Below are 17,675 nucleotides of genomic sequence, written 5' to 3' on the forward strand. Positions count from 1 at the left end.
AATATATATATTATATATATGATAATCATGTAATCCTGAAGCCGTTTGTAAAATTGAGATGTAAATGTCATCATTTGTAATGTGATATGCCCTTCCATGAAATATTTTCCTAAGATATTTTACTTTTCTAATCTAACTGTTCTTCCACTTTTTTGCTGAAGAAGCTAAGAGACTATTGGTTATGGTCAGTAGATTAAAAACAGACCACATTTCTGTACTTTTCCTCTCATCCAGAGGTGGATTTATGTTCCCTTCCTGTGTCTCTAGGTTATTCCCGCCATTGCTTTGACCCACAGAAATGAAAGAGAAAGTCATGTGATGTTGTAACTTCGTTGAAGGCAGAGCCTTGTGGCTTCAGCCATCACACAGGTGGAAGGAGAACCGCCCTGACGTGCCACATGGCAAGTCCCAGTGTCACCGATTTAAGTATGAAAATGACAGAGAAAGCAACATGGTGAGAAAGCCCAGGCCATCCCAGCCGCTGTGGCTGCAGGATGATTCCCAGGGGACCCTGATCCAGGCAACTCACAGCATCTTCGGAAAATAGAAATTGTTTTTGTCTTTAGTCAGGAACCTTGAGGATAGAGAATAGATAGAGAAATTCATTCTTAGAAGTGGGGTGCCATAGTAAAAACCTAACCATGTGGCATGTGCTGGGGGTCTGACGGGCAGGTGTTGGCAGGAAAACGAGGTGGGGCTGTGAACGGACGCTTGAGGAGGGGTGAGCACAGCGTCAGTGGGAGCCGCAAAGACAATGACAGAATAGTTATTCAAGGTTGGACAGATAGCAGCCTTTGTTGTGCAGTTGCAAAACCCTCAGCAACATTGCCACCTGCAGTCATGTGGAAGACACGAAGTTGGGAACTCATGAGGTGGCAGGTCTGGCTCAGGAGATTTCCAGAAAGAGTTCATTGCCCCCTAGAGCTGCCTGATGAAGAGTTCCTCTCCTGTCCCCATCCCGTCACGGCATGGTAGGCAGATGCCTTCAGTTCACAGGTCCTTGAATCAAGAAGAGCTACACCTGAGGGAAGCTGTCCACATTTGGATTTAGTTTAAGTGATGTGATCCTGAGCTTCAACCGTGATGACATCATGGGACAAGACTTGCAGATCTTAACAGCATAAGTGTTTGCTTATTTCTTTGTTCTTGCATGTGGGAGCAATGTAAAAATTGTGGACGAAAGATAGATTATGGTGTATGTTGGTGCCTGTGTGTGTGTGTGTGTGTGTGTGTGTGAGCGAGCGTGTGCATATTAGGGATGGACAGGAGTGACTTTATGGGACTTCGAGCCTCAAACTCAAGATGTGCTGAGGCTTCTACTCTGTCCTGAGGCTGCATGTGGAGACACCTGGCCTTGCCCCCGGAAGGGTGGAAGACTCCATGAGGAGACAGACCAGACCATCTCCACGGGAATCTCAACCACCACCCCACCCACCAGCCGGATGTGTATTGGCCAAGACAGCCCCGAAATCCCCCTCAGCCTGACTACACTTTAGACAGGCTTCTTCCTGACTCTAGGTCCCTGACCTCTCTTTTCTTACTTTACTTTGGAGAACTCACACTTGTAAATGAAATCTCTGCCTCTCTGAAATGTAGATCTCTTTAAAAGCCTCTTGCCAATTTTACAACCGAGGACCATCTTCCTCAAGGACCTGGGACTCCTGCTTTTGGAATGCAATCATCAGGGAAAATAGAGGCCCTTTGTCCCTGAGGTTAGGATCTAGACTTTGGTGGCAATTTCTCCAAATTGTGAAACCATCTCAGTCATGAAGATAGGAAAGGTGGGGGCCCATCAGCAAACACAGGTGGCTGGTCCCTGGGCACCCCAGCTCTTAATAACTCTGCTTCAACAGAGATAAGTTCAGACTGAGTTCTGGCCTCACTCCCTAACTGCAATAGCCTTGCACAAATTCTTCCTTGGCTGTTTAAATTTGTCCCATTCATGTTGAGCTTTGACAGTAGCACAACTGAGCCTAGGTTACTGGGCAACCCACAGAACCATGAGAACTAGTTAACTGTTGTTGTTTTAAGCTATTAAATTTGGATAGGGAGTTCTACAGCAATAGATGATTGATGCACATAGGAAAAATCCCACATTGAATACAATTCTGGTCACAAATATCCATCCAGGAGTCACCAAGCATTTATAGGACACTTACCTTGAGCAAAGTACTGCATTTATAGGTACCAAGGATCATATGATTCATACTTGTGACAGTCCCTATTCATGCCCATTGCCCTAGCTTAAATATTATAGGGTGTCCCCTTTATTCACATTTAGTGCCCTGCTTTGGGCAATAAATCACATGATCTTCACTAACATTAGACACTATGTGGTTATAGTTAAGAAATCTACATTCTATTTCATGAGATGAAGTATACACATACTCAGGTTTAGTTCTTTCTGCTTTGAATTACACATTTTTGGCATTAATATAGTAATTCCTGCTTTCCCTTGTCTGCAATCGGCTGGTGTACCTTTCCCTGTCCCTCTCTTAGTGTGTGTGTATTTGTGTGATTTTGTCTTAAATATGTTGTTTAATGGCATAGAATCACATGTGAAAAGTTTACCAGAAATAACACAGTATGAGAAGAGGATGAAGCAAATAGTACAGCTATTAAGCTCCAAAGCAGTTTGGAGATGGATGACTTCACCATTATAAATTGGTGATAAAAATGCCGTGATTGCAAATCAACATTTAAATTGTGTAAAAATCTATTTTCCATGTTGAATGTGGAAGCAGAGTGATTTTCCATAAAACGCCTCTGCTTATATCTCTTGTTTAACACCATCGTCAGATTCCTCTTGTGATAATGAACAAAGTTGGTAATGGGGCTCATAGGAGCCTTCACAATCCGACTCACCAGCGACCAGTCTCACCCAGAGATCCTTATGCTCTATGCTAAGACTTTGATTTTAGAACATTCTATAAACACATGATAAGAAATTTGACTCAGTGTAAAGCTCTTTTTTGTTTGTAATGTTTTGTTGCTCAATAACAATGATCATTTGATTAATTTCTGCCTACCAAGTAGATTATGAGATCTCTGAGGACAGAGACCATGTACATTTTGTCCAGCATTATTATTCCTAGTGCACTGTATCTGCTCAATACATATTCATTGACAGGATGAAAAGAAGAACAAATACCATTGAATATAGCAGTCATTTTATCTCATCTGTTCATATTTTCAATGTTTGTTTTCTCTAATAGATCATAAATTTTAGAGAGACCATATTTGTGCTTAAATTTAAAACAAAATAAAAAAAAGGTTTGTTGAATATATTAATGGACAAAGACGCTGGATGGATTAGTAAACTCAAGGAGAAATAACTTTAATTTCTCTGCTTTATCTATCTCATCCTGCCCTCAACTGAAATCACAGTTCATAGAACATTCTGGAAACTTTCTCAAAGAAACAAGTCAACTATAGCATCAGTGAGATAGAAACAGGCTTCACCAACAATTTTGGTGTTGGTTCATACTGGACATAGGGAACATCAACGTGTGGGATTGTATCTCTACAGAACAATAATAGAGGGAGTTATTTTGTTTATGAAGATGGGTCAGTGATGAAATCAAGAATAACAAAGCCATATCCAGTCATGAGAACCATGTCGCTTTAACCATCACATATATATCTGAGACATTATTGTTTAAACTAACATTCAAACTGAATAGAAATCCATTCTCAATGCTGCAACTAGAGTGATATTTCCCCAGGATTTTTTTTTTTTTTTTAATCAAGAAACTGGTGATGGTCTATTAACCAATGATGGTAGAGAAATGGGCTTGTGACATTTTGGATGGCTTAACATCTTTTCCTTCCTCATACCAAAATTTGCTTTTTGGCAATTTCTCCTTTCCACTTCTCTTGTTTTGATAATATGGTAATTTTGTGTCGTCCTTTCACTCAGAAGAGAAGGTTTTGTACCTCATCACCTGGGGGCAGCCACAAGACAGGCAATTAGTGTGGCCTCTTTTGTCATTGTTTATAAACTCCTTGAGAACAAGGCGCACGTCTTAAAATCTTGCATGGCCACCACCTGGGATAAGACTACTAAATAATAATATCACGACATTTATTAAGCAGGTGCTCTGCACTAGGTTCTTCGCAAAGCTCTTTCCCTCACATATAAAGTAAGTATTTTATCTCTAGGAAAGCTGGTCTCAGGGAGCTTCAGTAACTTGTCCAAGTTCAACCAATGTCTGATATCTAACAGCCAGGATCCAAACCTTGGTATCTATTGTGTTGTTTTGCCTCAGAAAAGTTTGCATTAACTATTAATAAAATAAAAATAATGTGTCCTATTACATGTTGAACTAAACACTTTCTATAGATATAATGCAATGAAAGAAGAATGGAATCAGTAATCACACTCTTTGGGAAAACTTGTTTCAAATTCTAAACTGCTCAAACTTGAGCCCTTTGTTGTTGGTGACTGGCTTCACTCTGCAAGCAAATGTCAGACTCTACCATAACCTTGAAGATGTGAAGGAGAATTGTACTCCATGTGGATGCTGAGGAAGCCTGTGAAAGCTGGATGAAGGATTGCGAGAGTCAATAGTTAAAGACGCAAAATCTATTACCTTTGAGGCAAGATTTTAGTAGCGCCATAAAAAGACAGGAAATGTTATCTTCAGGTAAAGTCAACTCTCATATTGGACAATAAATCTAAATTAAAATAGTAAACAACTTTAGCAAACAAGTAAGGCTCTCTGCTTGTGGATTTATTTTATATTAATAGCATTTCTCTTTTTCATTTTTTGAAACGAAGACGAATAGTTCTCCCTAAACTATGGTATTTATTGATTAAAAAAATCTTTTCTCAAAATCCCAAGTCTAAACTTGTGTGGTTTATATAAGAATAATGGCAATGTTCCTCAATATAAGGTAATTTTAATTCTCTTGAATAATGCAATGCTAACTAGAACTGCTCACTCACCATTTCCTTGGCCATTTTGATAACGTTGTTTTCATTTTTCATAGTATATGAAAATGGACTTCTAGATTTTAAATTATGCTTTTTCTCTGTTTTTGCATATCAGGAGGTGGACTGTTAATCCTTTTTAGTTCTTTATAAAATCTACTCTTTTTATTCTTCAATATAAAGCCTCCTGAGAAACTTATTTTAAATATAAGTTGTATTTAAATTTTTGCACTGTCATTTGTTAGAAGATTAATTCAAATTTATCAGCAAAGTATCAATTTTTTACTTTAACAGGGAAACCGAAAAGATTATTTTCTTTATTCAAGGTATTTGAATTTTTAAAAGATGTCAAGATATTTATATGTATAATATTCTTATTTTGAATTTAATATATTAAATTTGAATAATACTGGAAATTAAATAGGACTCAATATTTTTCTAAGAGTTAGCAAATATCAACTTGTTCAAGAGGTTCATAAAAATACCCTAGGAACATTTGCCCCTTTTATTTGGTATACATACAAATATAAATTTTAAATTTCTGGCTTTTATGGAAATTACATTTTAAAATACATGAATCCTTAAAAATGAATATAAATGTGGCATTACATCATGCAAAGTTTAATAATCAATGCTGATACACTTCCATTTTAAATAAATACCAAAGGTATGTTTATATTGGTAGCATATTTGTTTGGAAAATTTGTAAATAATTGTCTTTGGTAAACTTTTTGATAAATTGTGTGAGGTGTTGCATTTCCCACTCAAAATCAATATTCACATTTAGACTCCATGATCTATTCCAGACATGCTGACCTTTCCATGATATTTACCTCTAGAACCGAGGACAAGTGAGTCCCTGTGTGTTTAGTCCATCATCCTGGGATGAAGGTCAAATACTCTTCGAATGCTAACTCACTTGACCTATAGGAGTCAATCTATTCTTAAGTAATATGCATTTGAACTACTATTAGGATTTTGATATTTCTGTCTGGAGTAAATGAAAGATACATAAAATATATTTTCTGATTATGACACTATGGCTATTTTCCAGAAGATTCAAGTAGATAGCTGACTGAAAACCTCTTATCAGATCTGGCCATGTGGTGGCAATGAGAGTGTGCCCCAATAATCTCCCAGTATAGGAAGCACTTTGACCAAGGTTCTCTTGTGCTCTGAAGTCTACTGCTGTTTATATGCAGGTCAGACTTCCTAGGTGCTGCTTGCAGATCATCACTGAGAAAAGCAGAGATGTTACAGTGGGTCCCTTCCTGGGAGACAATGAATTTCTCCAATGTCTGTCTATGGTTTGAGGGCTCCCTGATCATCATGCGGAACTTACTTAAATGACACAGCAGTCACTTCAATGACCCAGTAGCCTCGGAAGTTCTACACAAACCTCCCTTCTTCTTCTTTCCTTGAGGTCAGAATGAATGTGGTTTGAAGGTTCCCTAGCTTTATTCTGCTTTCTCCTCATTTCTCCCACACAAGTATTTTCCCTAAAGAACTTGTTACATCTCATTTTGATGTCTAATTGCTAGAGGAAGGACCAAAACAAACCTAGGACAAGGGGGCTAAATTTAAAAAAGGAGTATTAGGATTTCAAAAGATATGAATTAAATTTAAGATATCTGTGAACATGTAGAAAAACAGGTCTGGGGAAAATAAAGATATTTAAAAAATGTTCATATAGAATTTTAATATATAACGAAATAGGTACTAATATATTGACATATTAAAATAAAGATGGATGAATTGAATAGATTTAATATACATTAATTTATGTAGAGACAAAAAAGAAAATCTTGAGGGTTATAATTAGACATTATTTAAATATTTTAACAAGGCAGAAGAGTTTGTTATATGTTGTAAGATATGCTAAACTAGTATGAGAAACTGGAATTAACATATCTTTCAGGTTAGCAACCACATGGTTAATATCACTCTTTTTTTCCACATTAATAGCAGACACAGCCAAGTTCACAGAATTCTTTTTCCCAATAAGAACAATCCTTGTCAAGATACCTGCTAATAATTGACAGAAGAGCATTATTTGTCACCTGTCTTAAGTAAGGAGTTTAGCTCAGTTTCAATCAAAGAGCAGCAGAATATGCTACCCCAAAATAGGACTGTAGGAGTTGAGGACATGCCACTCTAAAATATGCCAATTTGGCATTATTGATTATTTTGAGCCATAGGCACTCAAAAAATAGCAAATGTGGAGAGATGCTTTCTCTGAGCTCCCCTTACCTGCCTAAAGACAGACTCTCCAAAAGAAACTCAGTTGTCAGAGATTCCCTCCCCAGTAGTTTCACTGACCAGGGAAACTGAATGACCACAGGAAAGGACACCTGAAGAAGACACCACACCCAGACAAACCTTACCACAATCATACCTGCCCTCTATTCATCTAAGAACCCACTCATCTTATCTAAAAATCAGTTACTCTTCCCTGAGAGGCTTACATCACTGCTCCCCTTCTCCTGTTAAGATGTTGTTTAATCCTGAATTCTAAAGCCACCACTTGGCATTACTCATTTTTTCCTGGGTATCTCCCATGTATACATGAAGTATACATGTTAATAAACTTCTCTTTTTTGTTCTTTTGTTACTCTGTTTTTTATTACCAGGGTCTCACCTAAGAACTCAGAGGGCAGAGGGAAAATTAATTTTCTTCCCCAACACAGTCATACTACCTGAAAGAGGAAGGAAATGCTAAAATTGATGAAGGCTCAGAGAGAAATGCATAGAATATAACTTAAAATGAGTTAAAATTAATTCAAATAATAATCTCAGCATAGGAAATGAGTTCCCAATGTCCATAACTATCTAAAGATTGAAGGGATGAGTTCCTTGCCACTGAAAAAGAGACTAGTCAACTTTGCGGCGACGATATTAGAAAAAGCAAGTATTAAACTATTAGGCTGACTAGGTGATTTCCTATGGTCTGTTTTGTTCATTACATGATATGCCTTTGAAAACAGGATTTTCATTAAGAGTAACCTATTTTTTTCTGCTTCCAATGAGAATCAGACTGTGGGAAGTGGTTTAAATTATGAGATTGCATTTGGATACAGAGATACTTAATCACCTGAATAGTAATAACTCAAACCAATGATTATGTGAGGAAGGGGCTAGTAGTTGGATTTAATTCACTAAAAAAAGAAAGAAAAAAAAAGAATCCAGCTGAAGAGACTTTTGAGAAGGGAGAGGTGCTTTAACAACCAAGGATTAAGAGATGCTATTGACTCTTTAAGAAATTTGTTTCAAGGAAAGGGAGAAAAAAAGAATAGAGAATGATGATTTGAGGAATGCAAATTCTAAGAGATCAAAATTTCTGACATTTCTTTGTCTGTCAAAAAGATAAACTGGAAGACCCACATAAAACTGGAATGATGCATGAAAATGGAAATTTGTTAAAATTGTGAAACGTTGGGTTGTGTGTATGCTTCTAAATAATATGTTTGTTTATAATTGTAGGAATGAATATTACACAGTCTGAAGAGTTATACACTTCCCTAAATTTTGAGAAGAACTCAGTGTTTTCTGGAAAATATAAATGTCCATCCAATGACAAAGAGATGAAGCAAATTGATATCTTGATTCTCCATTTAACCTAATTAAATGACTCAAGGAGAGACTGAAGAGGTCATGAAATGAATAAAATAAGTGTTTCAAGTATTACAACCACCAAAGGGACCAAAGAGAAATAGGCGCACACTTATCTTAAAAATTACTGTAAATCTGGCCATTATAAAAGTACACATATATCTGTATGGGGTAAATAGCTTTCTCATTATGAGATTCCTCCCTCACTTAATAATTACTTGAAGTCGGCCCATCAGGGGACAACTTCAGTTCACAGGATTTGAGGAAAAACAAAATCAAATCTTCTTTCAACACATAGAATGTATTCCAATGTTGAAAATTATAAATAAGAAAATAATGTGAGAAATTTCTCCTCTAGTCTTGACAGGCTAAATTATTTCCCATAATATAGGGTGGTCTTTGTAAAATCTTTGAATAACTTTACAAACCTCATTATTTCTTTTTCAAAGAACCATTAGCAGAGAGTGAAGAAGTTTTTAGATAGGAATAAGAAAGAGAGACATAACAATATGTGAAAGGAGGGTTTGGCTTTTTGTTAAACTGCTGCTTTCACATTGGTTAGCTACCCTGCTAATTATCTGTCATCACAAACTTAGCTGGCAGTCAAGGAGGCTTTTCCTTTAGTAAATATTAAAGGATTTACTCTGATGTTTATTATTTGTTGGTTCCTACTCGTACTTTTATAATTTTAGAAAAGGTAATGATAGGTCTATTTTTGCACTCCGGCAACTAGGCAATTACCAGTAGCTCGATATTTAAACGTTTTTAATTCTGTGGAGAGAAGAATGGATTTTGTTTCTCTATATAGAACTGGTACACTGGAAAATGTTTCACCAAATAGTAAATGCCTCCTCTCAGATCTCTTGGATGGTCTCCACAAAGTGAGTTTACATAAGCTTGTCTACTCTCACACTCTCCCTCTTCCTTTCCTTTTCCTTTTTCTTTTTTTCCCCCCTTTCCTTTTCCTTGTGATCAAGACAATTACACTCCTCCAGAACATGGAGAGAGTAATGAATTATAATCAGATAACCAAACGTGAGCTTGAAGTCCAGAAAGGTTTGGTTTGGAATATGTAATATTAACATTTGATATGCTGAAATCACTAGAAATAACTTAAAACATTCAAAAACGTCCATCGGAGATTTTCTTTGAATTCAAACAAACAAAAAAAGGTATGCATTCTCTTGCTACTTTAAGAAGGCATTCTATTTCACCAATACATATTTAAGAATAAAAATGTTTCTGTACTATTCCTTCATAGGTTCATGTACCCAATCTTGTATGTTCTTAACATAAACCAAGTCATCTTAAGATGCTGTAATGAGAATCTGTAACTTGTCTGAAACTGCATGTTTAATGTGCTAATTATCCACCAACACTACTTTCCCTTTTTCCCCAATAGGAGAGGTGGAACTGAGATACACCGCCTAGCAAGGGAAGCATTCATCCACCCTTTCAGAGCTGGCTGTAGACATTTGCCGCCTGGAGTTTTGGGAAAGAACCTGAGCTGAGGTGAAATTTGCAAGCCCTACCTCACTTGCTTCAGGAAATCTCTGGATGTGGACTTCTGCCCTTTTCCCCTTTCCAGGGACTAAAATGGCAATCACTGGGATTATTCTGAAACACAACGTTTAGGATGCAAGACCTTAAGTTGCCCTGGGTCCCTGATGACAGCATGGAAGAGTTGCATGGAGAGTTACCACCACATGAAACACTCATTTTACACTCTCATGTGAGCCAAAACACATGGGTTCTTTTTCTCAAAACTACTGAAATATAAGGGTTTCTTTCTACACCAGCCTAGCCTACCCTAACTAATCTTATTATCCAAGATTTAAAGATTTAATGATTCACTATTCCAAAAGCAAGATAATTGGGTTAGGAGAGGGAGTCAGTTTAAGAATCCAGTTCAATATTCTACAATGTATGAATATTTTATCTTTAGAGCCTTTCTTCACACCTCATCATTTGTTGAAAACTACTTTTTCCTAAGGAATTCAAGAGTCACTATTGGAATGAAGGCATTCTCGAGATGTATAAATAACATTTACCCCAGCTTGCAAAACCACTTCTCTTGGATCCCTACTTTCCATCTGCAACCCACGAGCATCCTTTCCCCACCCCCAACAGGGACAGGAATCTTGCTTATCATTTGGTGTCCCCCCCAAATTGATCACATGAGAAAGTTTTTCCACCAGGAGCAACTTTGTAATGGAAGTAAAATTTCACCTCTACCCTTTCAGGGTTTTTAGGCTGAGTCTAAGTATGAAACTGACACAAGTCAGATGAGTAGGAGAAAACATACACATTTATATAAATTGTATGTGACAGGAGAGCCCTCGTGAGGAAATGAAGAGTCAGAGAAATGGCAAAACCCACATACTTTTGTATTAGGATGAACAGAGACAGGCAATTATGGAAAAGTAAACTATAGAAGGAGGTTGAAGGGAGCTGTGAATTGTTTTAACAAGGCCTGTCTGTATCGCTTCTCCTGGCTTTGACTCCCATTAAAGAATGTGTTTTTCCTCCTGGTACAGAGAAGGTATCGTTCACATGAGAGTTTATAGGTCCTGTTTTTGGGAGTAAAAGGGGAGATCAGAAAATCTTTTTTACAGCTGCTGTTTCTTTAAGCACTGTCAGCTCAAAATATTCTTTATGCCCAGGTGGCATATTCTGCCACCCTTTGACTCCAACACAAGGGAATTGAGGTCTAATAACATATGTAGCATCTTTGGGAGTTATGTGCATCCAGCCGAAGCAGTTAATGATTTTGAAAAAAAAATTAAATATATTTAGGACATTCCTAGTTAGGTAGCACTCTTCCAATCTGTGATTCAGAGGCCTGGGCTCCTCTCATATTCCTACAATTGTCAACATATGGCTCCCAAGGGTCTCTGGGTGTGTTTTCCATTTCATGCGTCCATATAGGGAAAGGTTAAATCAGGCCAGGAAACAGTGCAGACCATTCTGTTCCACATTTTATTGGCCAGAACTCAGTCCCATGGCTCCATCTAGCAAGCGGGGCTGGGGAATGGAGTCTAGCTATGTGTCCAGAGGGACGAAGAAAGGAGCGGGAGGTATCCAGACTCTGGTATATATGTCAAAAATCTTCAAGAGCATTGAGAGGTAATTGATGAAGGTCAGCCTTAGGTCTTTTATCTTTTTTTAAAATAGTTCATTCCATACTTTAGGTCAAATGTAAGCTTCCTTAAATATTTAAAATCAATTATTAGGACTTACTCAAAATATAGCATCTTCTGCCAATGTTTGATACGGCTTTTTTATTATTCAAGTATCAGTATTTCTAAGTATCTGATAAAAAAGAAAACAATCCCATTCAGTGCCCAAGTCCTACTGAATCTATTATGCCAATTAAATCAATTTTGAGGACTTTCTTCATAAACTGTAGGATGCTACAAGATTACCAAATTGCTTTTATATGTCAGAGTAACAAATGGACCAGGACATCAAGGGCATTATTTGCAAATGTTAGACATGTTCTTCTGGAAGGTCAAAAATTCTTCCACATGTGCTCATGTGACTCCTCTTAATATTAGCACCAAATAATTGGCAGTGTTTTTCTTCTTTCAGTTAACAGCTTTATTAATAGAATCTATTTGCAGTTCATAGTTCTATGCAGAGAAGGTAACACATGGTAAATAATTCATTGAACAAACCATTTTTATTTTTAAAAGTGGCATAAATAAAGGCAATTTTAAAAAGAAAGCTAAAAGAGCAATGCCCTGATGAGATCTATGACCTTGGCCTGAATGCCACAATACTGTAGCTAGGAGAGTTAACAAGCAATGTGCTACGGAAGTCTGGAGGCATACTGCTATTAGTAGGAAATGAGCTGCGGATGAAAGCCAGGAGAAAGGGGACTCCATTTACTCAGTTTTTTCACAAGGACAGTGTTAGGCACCACCACTCTCTGTCTTCGGGGCCTCCAAGGAAGGATTGCACAGGATGAGAACTCTGGAAGAACACACGTGGGAATTCTGTTTGGCTGAAGGTCTGAAGGATTTTTGGACCCACCCCAAATAGTAAGTGCATTTTTTGTGAGCATCAAATCCAGATAAGTTGGTGAGCAACACAGTGAGTTTATATCCATTTTGGTTCTTGAGAAGCCACCATGAACACGTCCAGGGAAGGTCTCTAGAAGCAAAAACCTGCATGTCCCATAGCAAAGAACTGGAGTTCACAGGTTACCATGCCAAGATAAAAGGAAGGTATTGGTAACAATGGAGAGAAGGAAGAAAAGCGTCTTTCAAACAGACTGACCAGGAATTCTTATTGTTTTATTTTATTTTATTTATTTTTTAAAGATTTTATTTATTTATTTGAGAGAGAGAGAGAGACAGAGATAGTGAGAGAGAGCACAAGTGGGGAGGAAAGGGAGAAGCAGGCTCCCCGCTGAGCAGGGAGCCTCATGTGGGGCTTGATCCCAGGACCCTGGGATCATGACCTGAGCTGAAGGCAGATGCTTAACCTACTGAGCCACCCAGGCACCCAGAATTCTTACTGTTTTAAATAGAGTTTACATCTCAGTGGTTTACATATGTGTTATGTAGAATTTTCTGATAAAATTACATTAATTCATTAGTTGAATATTGCAAAGGGAGCTTTTCTTTAAAGGTTTTATTTATTTATTTGAGAGAGAGAGAGCAGAATGCATGAGCAGGGGGAGGGGCAGAGGGAGAAAATCTCAAGCAGACTCCCCACGGAGCGTGGAGCCCAATGCAGGGCTCGATCCCACGACCCTGAGATCATGACCTGAGCTGAAACCAACAGTGGGATGCTTAACCGACTGAGTTACCCAGGCACCCAAAGTAGCGTTTTATAAAAGGAAAACACTACTTGGTTCAGTGTGGTAAATATTCCCAGACACTTCATCTGTCTCCTCTCTCAGTATCAGCCCTTGCTCTAAAACTTAACAATTCTTAGTTAGTTCTTAGAAATTATCAAAGGAAAAAAAAAATATATCAAAGCAATATAAATCTAAATTTTAGAATACGACTAAGTGTTATATGAAATCTTCATTTTTCTTGAGCCTCAGAGAGCATCATTATGTAATATCTAATTTGTCTCTACATAGACTAAACTACTAAAATATCCTAGAAATCAATACATCCTCCCATATTGTTTTTTTATACGTCTAAATATGCTAATTTGAGGCATTTAACATCCTTCCATATTTTGGTGGCGTGGCTAAGCTGTATTTTCTTTTCCAGAACGGCTTTTATGCTGTTCATGTTTAAACACAGTGAGGTGTTTCTCCAACACACTTGCTTAGCACCGAGCTCCTACCATTGTGTCTTCAGATTGTATTGTATTGTTCATATAATGTTTAGTGTCCACGCATAGTTGTGAGCCTCTGGAGCTCCAGGACCGGATGCCATTTAATGCTATGTCCAGAAGAAGGAAATAGTAAATAAGTAGTATGTAGTGAGTCTCCTTCAAATATTTGTGGGGAAACTTCTCTTATGGGTTCTAATATTCTAATACAAGTACATTCATGTTTTCACTTAAAGAAAACAATATCATGAAAGAAAGTTCTATATTTTCAGAAAAGCATTATAAATCTTTCACTCATATGCGATCATGAAGCAATCATAAAATACAGTACATTTAATTTTATTATTTTTAAAATAAATTTTTCACTTCCTAAGAATATCTATCTATCTATCTATCTATCTATCTATCTATCTATCTACCTACCTATCTGCACACGTGCTGTGGACTGAACTGTGTCCCCCTAAAATCAATATGTTGAAGCCCTTAACCCTCAATGGCATGGTATTTGAAGATGAGGCCTTTGAGAGGTAATTAGATTTAGATGAGGTCATGAGGGTGGGGCCCTGATCTTGGGAATGGTGCCCTTACAAGAAGAGACACCAGGGTGCTTGCTTTGTCTCACTCTCCTCTATGTGTGGACTCAACGAGGATGCAGACATCTGCAAGCCAAGAAGAGGGCTCTCACCAGAACCTGACCATGGTTGTGCCCTGACCCCAGCCTTCCAGCCTCTGGAACTGTGATAAAATAAATTTGCATTTGAGCCACCTGGTCTGTGGGATTTTGTGACGGCACCCAGACTTAAGACAGTATATATACTAGTTTGATAGCTATAATACATAATATATATCATACATATAAACACACACACATACATTCTCTCTTTCTCTTTCACTGATTATTTGAGAAATGTTTCAGATTCGCGTCAAATTATGGATATGGCAATAACAAGAAACTAAATGTCTACTACTTCTTGCTACTGAGATTATTAATTAGTTGCAGTTTAAACCCCAAAATATAATGTTTTATTTTTCAAAGGTTACATTAATTATTTTTAAAGATTTTTTTTATTTATTTATTTTAGAGAGAGAGACAGAGAGACAGAGAGAGAGAGCCAGCAGGTGGAGGGAGAGGGACAAGCAGATTCCGCACAAAGTGCAGAGCCTCATGAAGGGTTCGATCTCACCACCCAGAGATCATGACCTGAGCCGAGAGACGCTTAACAGACTGAGCCACCCAGGTGCCCCAATACATTAGTTACTTTTAAAAGCTCCATTATTCATGAAAGCATTACTAAAACTGGTATTTTTAGACTAAATTATCATTTTGACTATATTAACTTTAAAGATAAATGTAATATTATGCTAATTTAGAAAAACTTAAACGAGAATTGGAAGGCCACTTCATTGATCAATTCAAATCGCCTCAGTTTTGAGAGGCCAAAACAGAACAACACAAAAAACTGTTACATATTACAAAAACCGATAGGAACCAGTACCTATATTCCTCTTGTGTGAAGCGTGGGATTTCTCCAGGATGTAAGACAAGAATTTTCACTGTGGCGCTGCTGGACATCACAGGCTCACCATCATCAAAAGCAACAACCACCAGCTTAAAAAGTAATAAAAATTCATGTTAAAGATGATTAACAAGAAGAAAGTAAAGCATCTTTTTTTTTTTTTTTTAAATATGTAAAGCATCATTTTTAATCACTGGACTGCTTGGCTCCAGGAGGGGAGCAATGATCACTTCCTCACTGTCTTTCAGGGAGCAGGCTCTAGATGAGGGTATGTTACATAGATTCTCACTTACTGTTCACAACAATACCACCAGGTGGGTGTTTCATTTTCATTTCCTAGACAAGAAAACTCATAAATGCTATGATAAAACACTACCAGTAAAACAGGTACATCTCTCCAGTGATTAAACTGATCTCTCCTCCACAGTCCCACTGGTGCCCACAGTAAAAACATGGGCCATTATGAGCACCGACACTTATTTAAAAAGTGTTAAATTCAGTCACATCGATAGCAAAGAACTAATTAGCTTCCTTATAAAAGGAAATTAATTTTTCCAGTGAATTAATTGACTGCAAGATTATAGGGCAGAAATACTTCACTCTGGAGGATAAAAGTGGAAATCTTTAACAGTTTAACACACTTAGATATACACTCTCTTAAAAATATATAAAACCAAGTTCATACTGTATAGTAGAAACTGTTCAAAGGATACAAACTGCAGAAAAGCTTTTATCTCAAGATGTCTCAAGTAATAATATTTATTACCACAATATTGTTTATAATTGATCTGTTTTGGATAACATATATTATGTCAAGAAGAATTCTTCATTTAAGAAATGTTAAATATTTTCAATATTATGTGTTTCTCTGGAATGTGCATAATTTTGGAACCTGCAGGCTACTAATTTAAACCAATTCAACCTAGACCATGAAACCATAACTAAGGCTCATCCTTGGGCCCATGATTTACCCTTGGGTTAACACTTTACAAACAGAACAATTGCTCCCACAGTGGTAGGATTCTGTGAGGCACAGTACTCACTGACATGCACAAGGTTAACCAACGAGGGCATTTCCTCAATGCAGGGTCACAGGCTTTATTCACAACAACAAAAAATTATTCTAAGTAATTACAGAAAATGGAAACACTCAAACATTTAATAAAATAGATTATTTATGATAATAGTGAATGGTAGTAATATTTCAAATTTTCCTGAAGTATAACTTAATGTGAGTATATAAACTTGATTCAATAATTTTGCCTCTCAGTACTTATCTTAAGGAAAAAAAGTCAGGGAAGTGGCAGATAATATTTGCACAAGGAGTTTCACAACAGCAAATATTATTATAACAAAAAATGAGAAACAGCCTAATTATCCATCAACAAAGTGTTAGGCAAATAAAAATAATAGTGCATTCATACAGTAGAACATCACTCAACCATTAAAAAAATACCATTAACAGTATTTATTGTCCTGGGTAATATATTATTAAGTAAAATAAGTGGTATGAATAATAGGATCATATTATTTTCAAACACATATGTGTATACTTGCATTTGTATGGAATGTCATCATAAGGATAGATATTAAACTGCTAAATTCCAGTTATCTCCAAGATGTGAAAGATCAAGTGGTTTTTTCTTTCTGCTTAACTCTATTTTCTAAGTATCCGTGGTAAAATATACATTACTTTTTAATTTAAAAAACAATTGAAAGGAGAAAAATGGAAACAAGTATGGTCATCTGTTAAACTGTACTCTCAAAAGTTAAATATCAAATAGATAACGGTAAGGAAAACACTGCACTGACCTTAAAAATTGTTGTAGGCTCTTCGTTAAGATTGACTCGAGTTATTACTCTTCCAGAATCTTCTTCTATGTCAAAAATACTGGCAGGATAAGGAAACTGGACATCATCTACTCTGTACCTCACATGACTTGCAGGTAACCCCTAAAATGAAATTATATATTACTAATTCACTTTCACAAAATGAAAACAAAGGGTATTGATGATGCCAAACTGATCTATAAAATGCATGGCCTTCTAGAAGTGAAAAATCATATTTAGCATTCACACTTCCAGGTTTGAACTGCAGCAGAATCTCTGTTTCTTGTGGATGACTCCACCTGAATCAATGAAGTATCTTCACTACCTGTTATTCAAAATTATTTATGTGAAAGAATGAATTAATGTTTGCCTTGGGCATCTTCTCTTCCACTTTCCTTTAATTATAGGAATCTCATCTGACCTAAACCCCATGTCTGCTTCGTAGTTTCCCTTCTGAGACAATTATGAATGATGTTCTTTTATTGTGCCTA

General features: G+C 36.9%; 1 protein-coding gene across 7 annotated transcripts in view; it reads right to left on the reverse strand.

Moving 5' to 3' along the window:
• PCDH15 (protocadherin related 15) overlaps positions 1-17,675 on the reverse strand; it is a 1,707,782-nt gene that overhangs the window by 165,007 nt on the left and 1,525,100 nt on the right. For all 7 annotated transcript variants that reach the window (XM_078077809.1, XM_078077807.1, XM_078077810.1 and 4 more), the window contains 2 exons: positions 17,167-17,307; positions 15,334-15,446 (listed from right to left, as the gene is read on the reverse strand). In XM_078077809.1, the coding sequence (XP_077933935.1) occupies positions 15,334-15,446; positions 17,167-17,307 (254 nt within the window). The remainder of the gene's footprint in view (positions 1-15,333; positions 15,447-17,166; positions 17,308-17,675) is intronic.

Source organism: Halichoerus grypus, chromosome 7 (assembly GCF_964656455.1).
Source record: "Halichoerus grypus chromosome 7, mHalGry1.hap1.1, whole genome shotgun sequence".
Lineage (NCBI taxonomy): Eukaryota > Metazoa > Chordata > Mammalia > Carnivora > Phocidae > Halichoerus > Halichoerus grypus.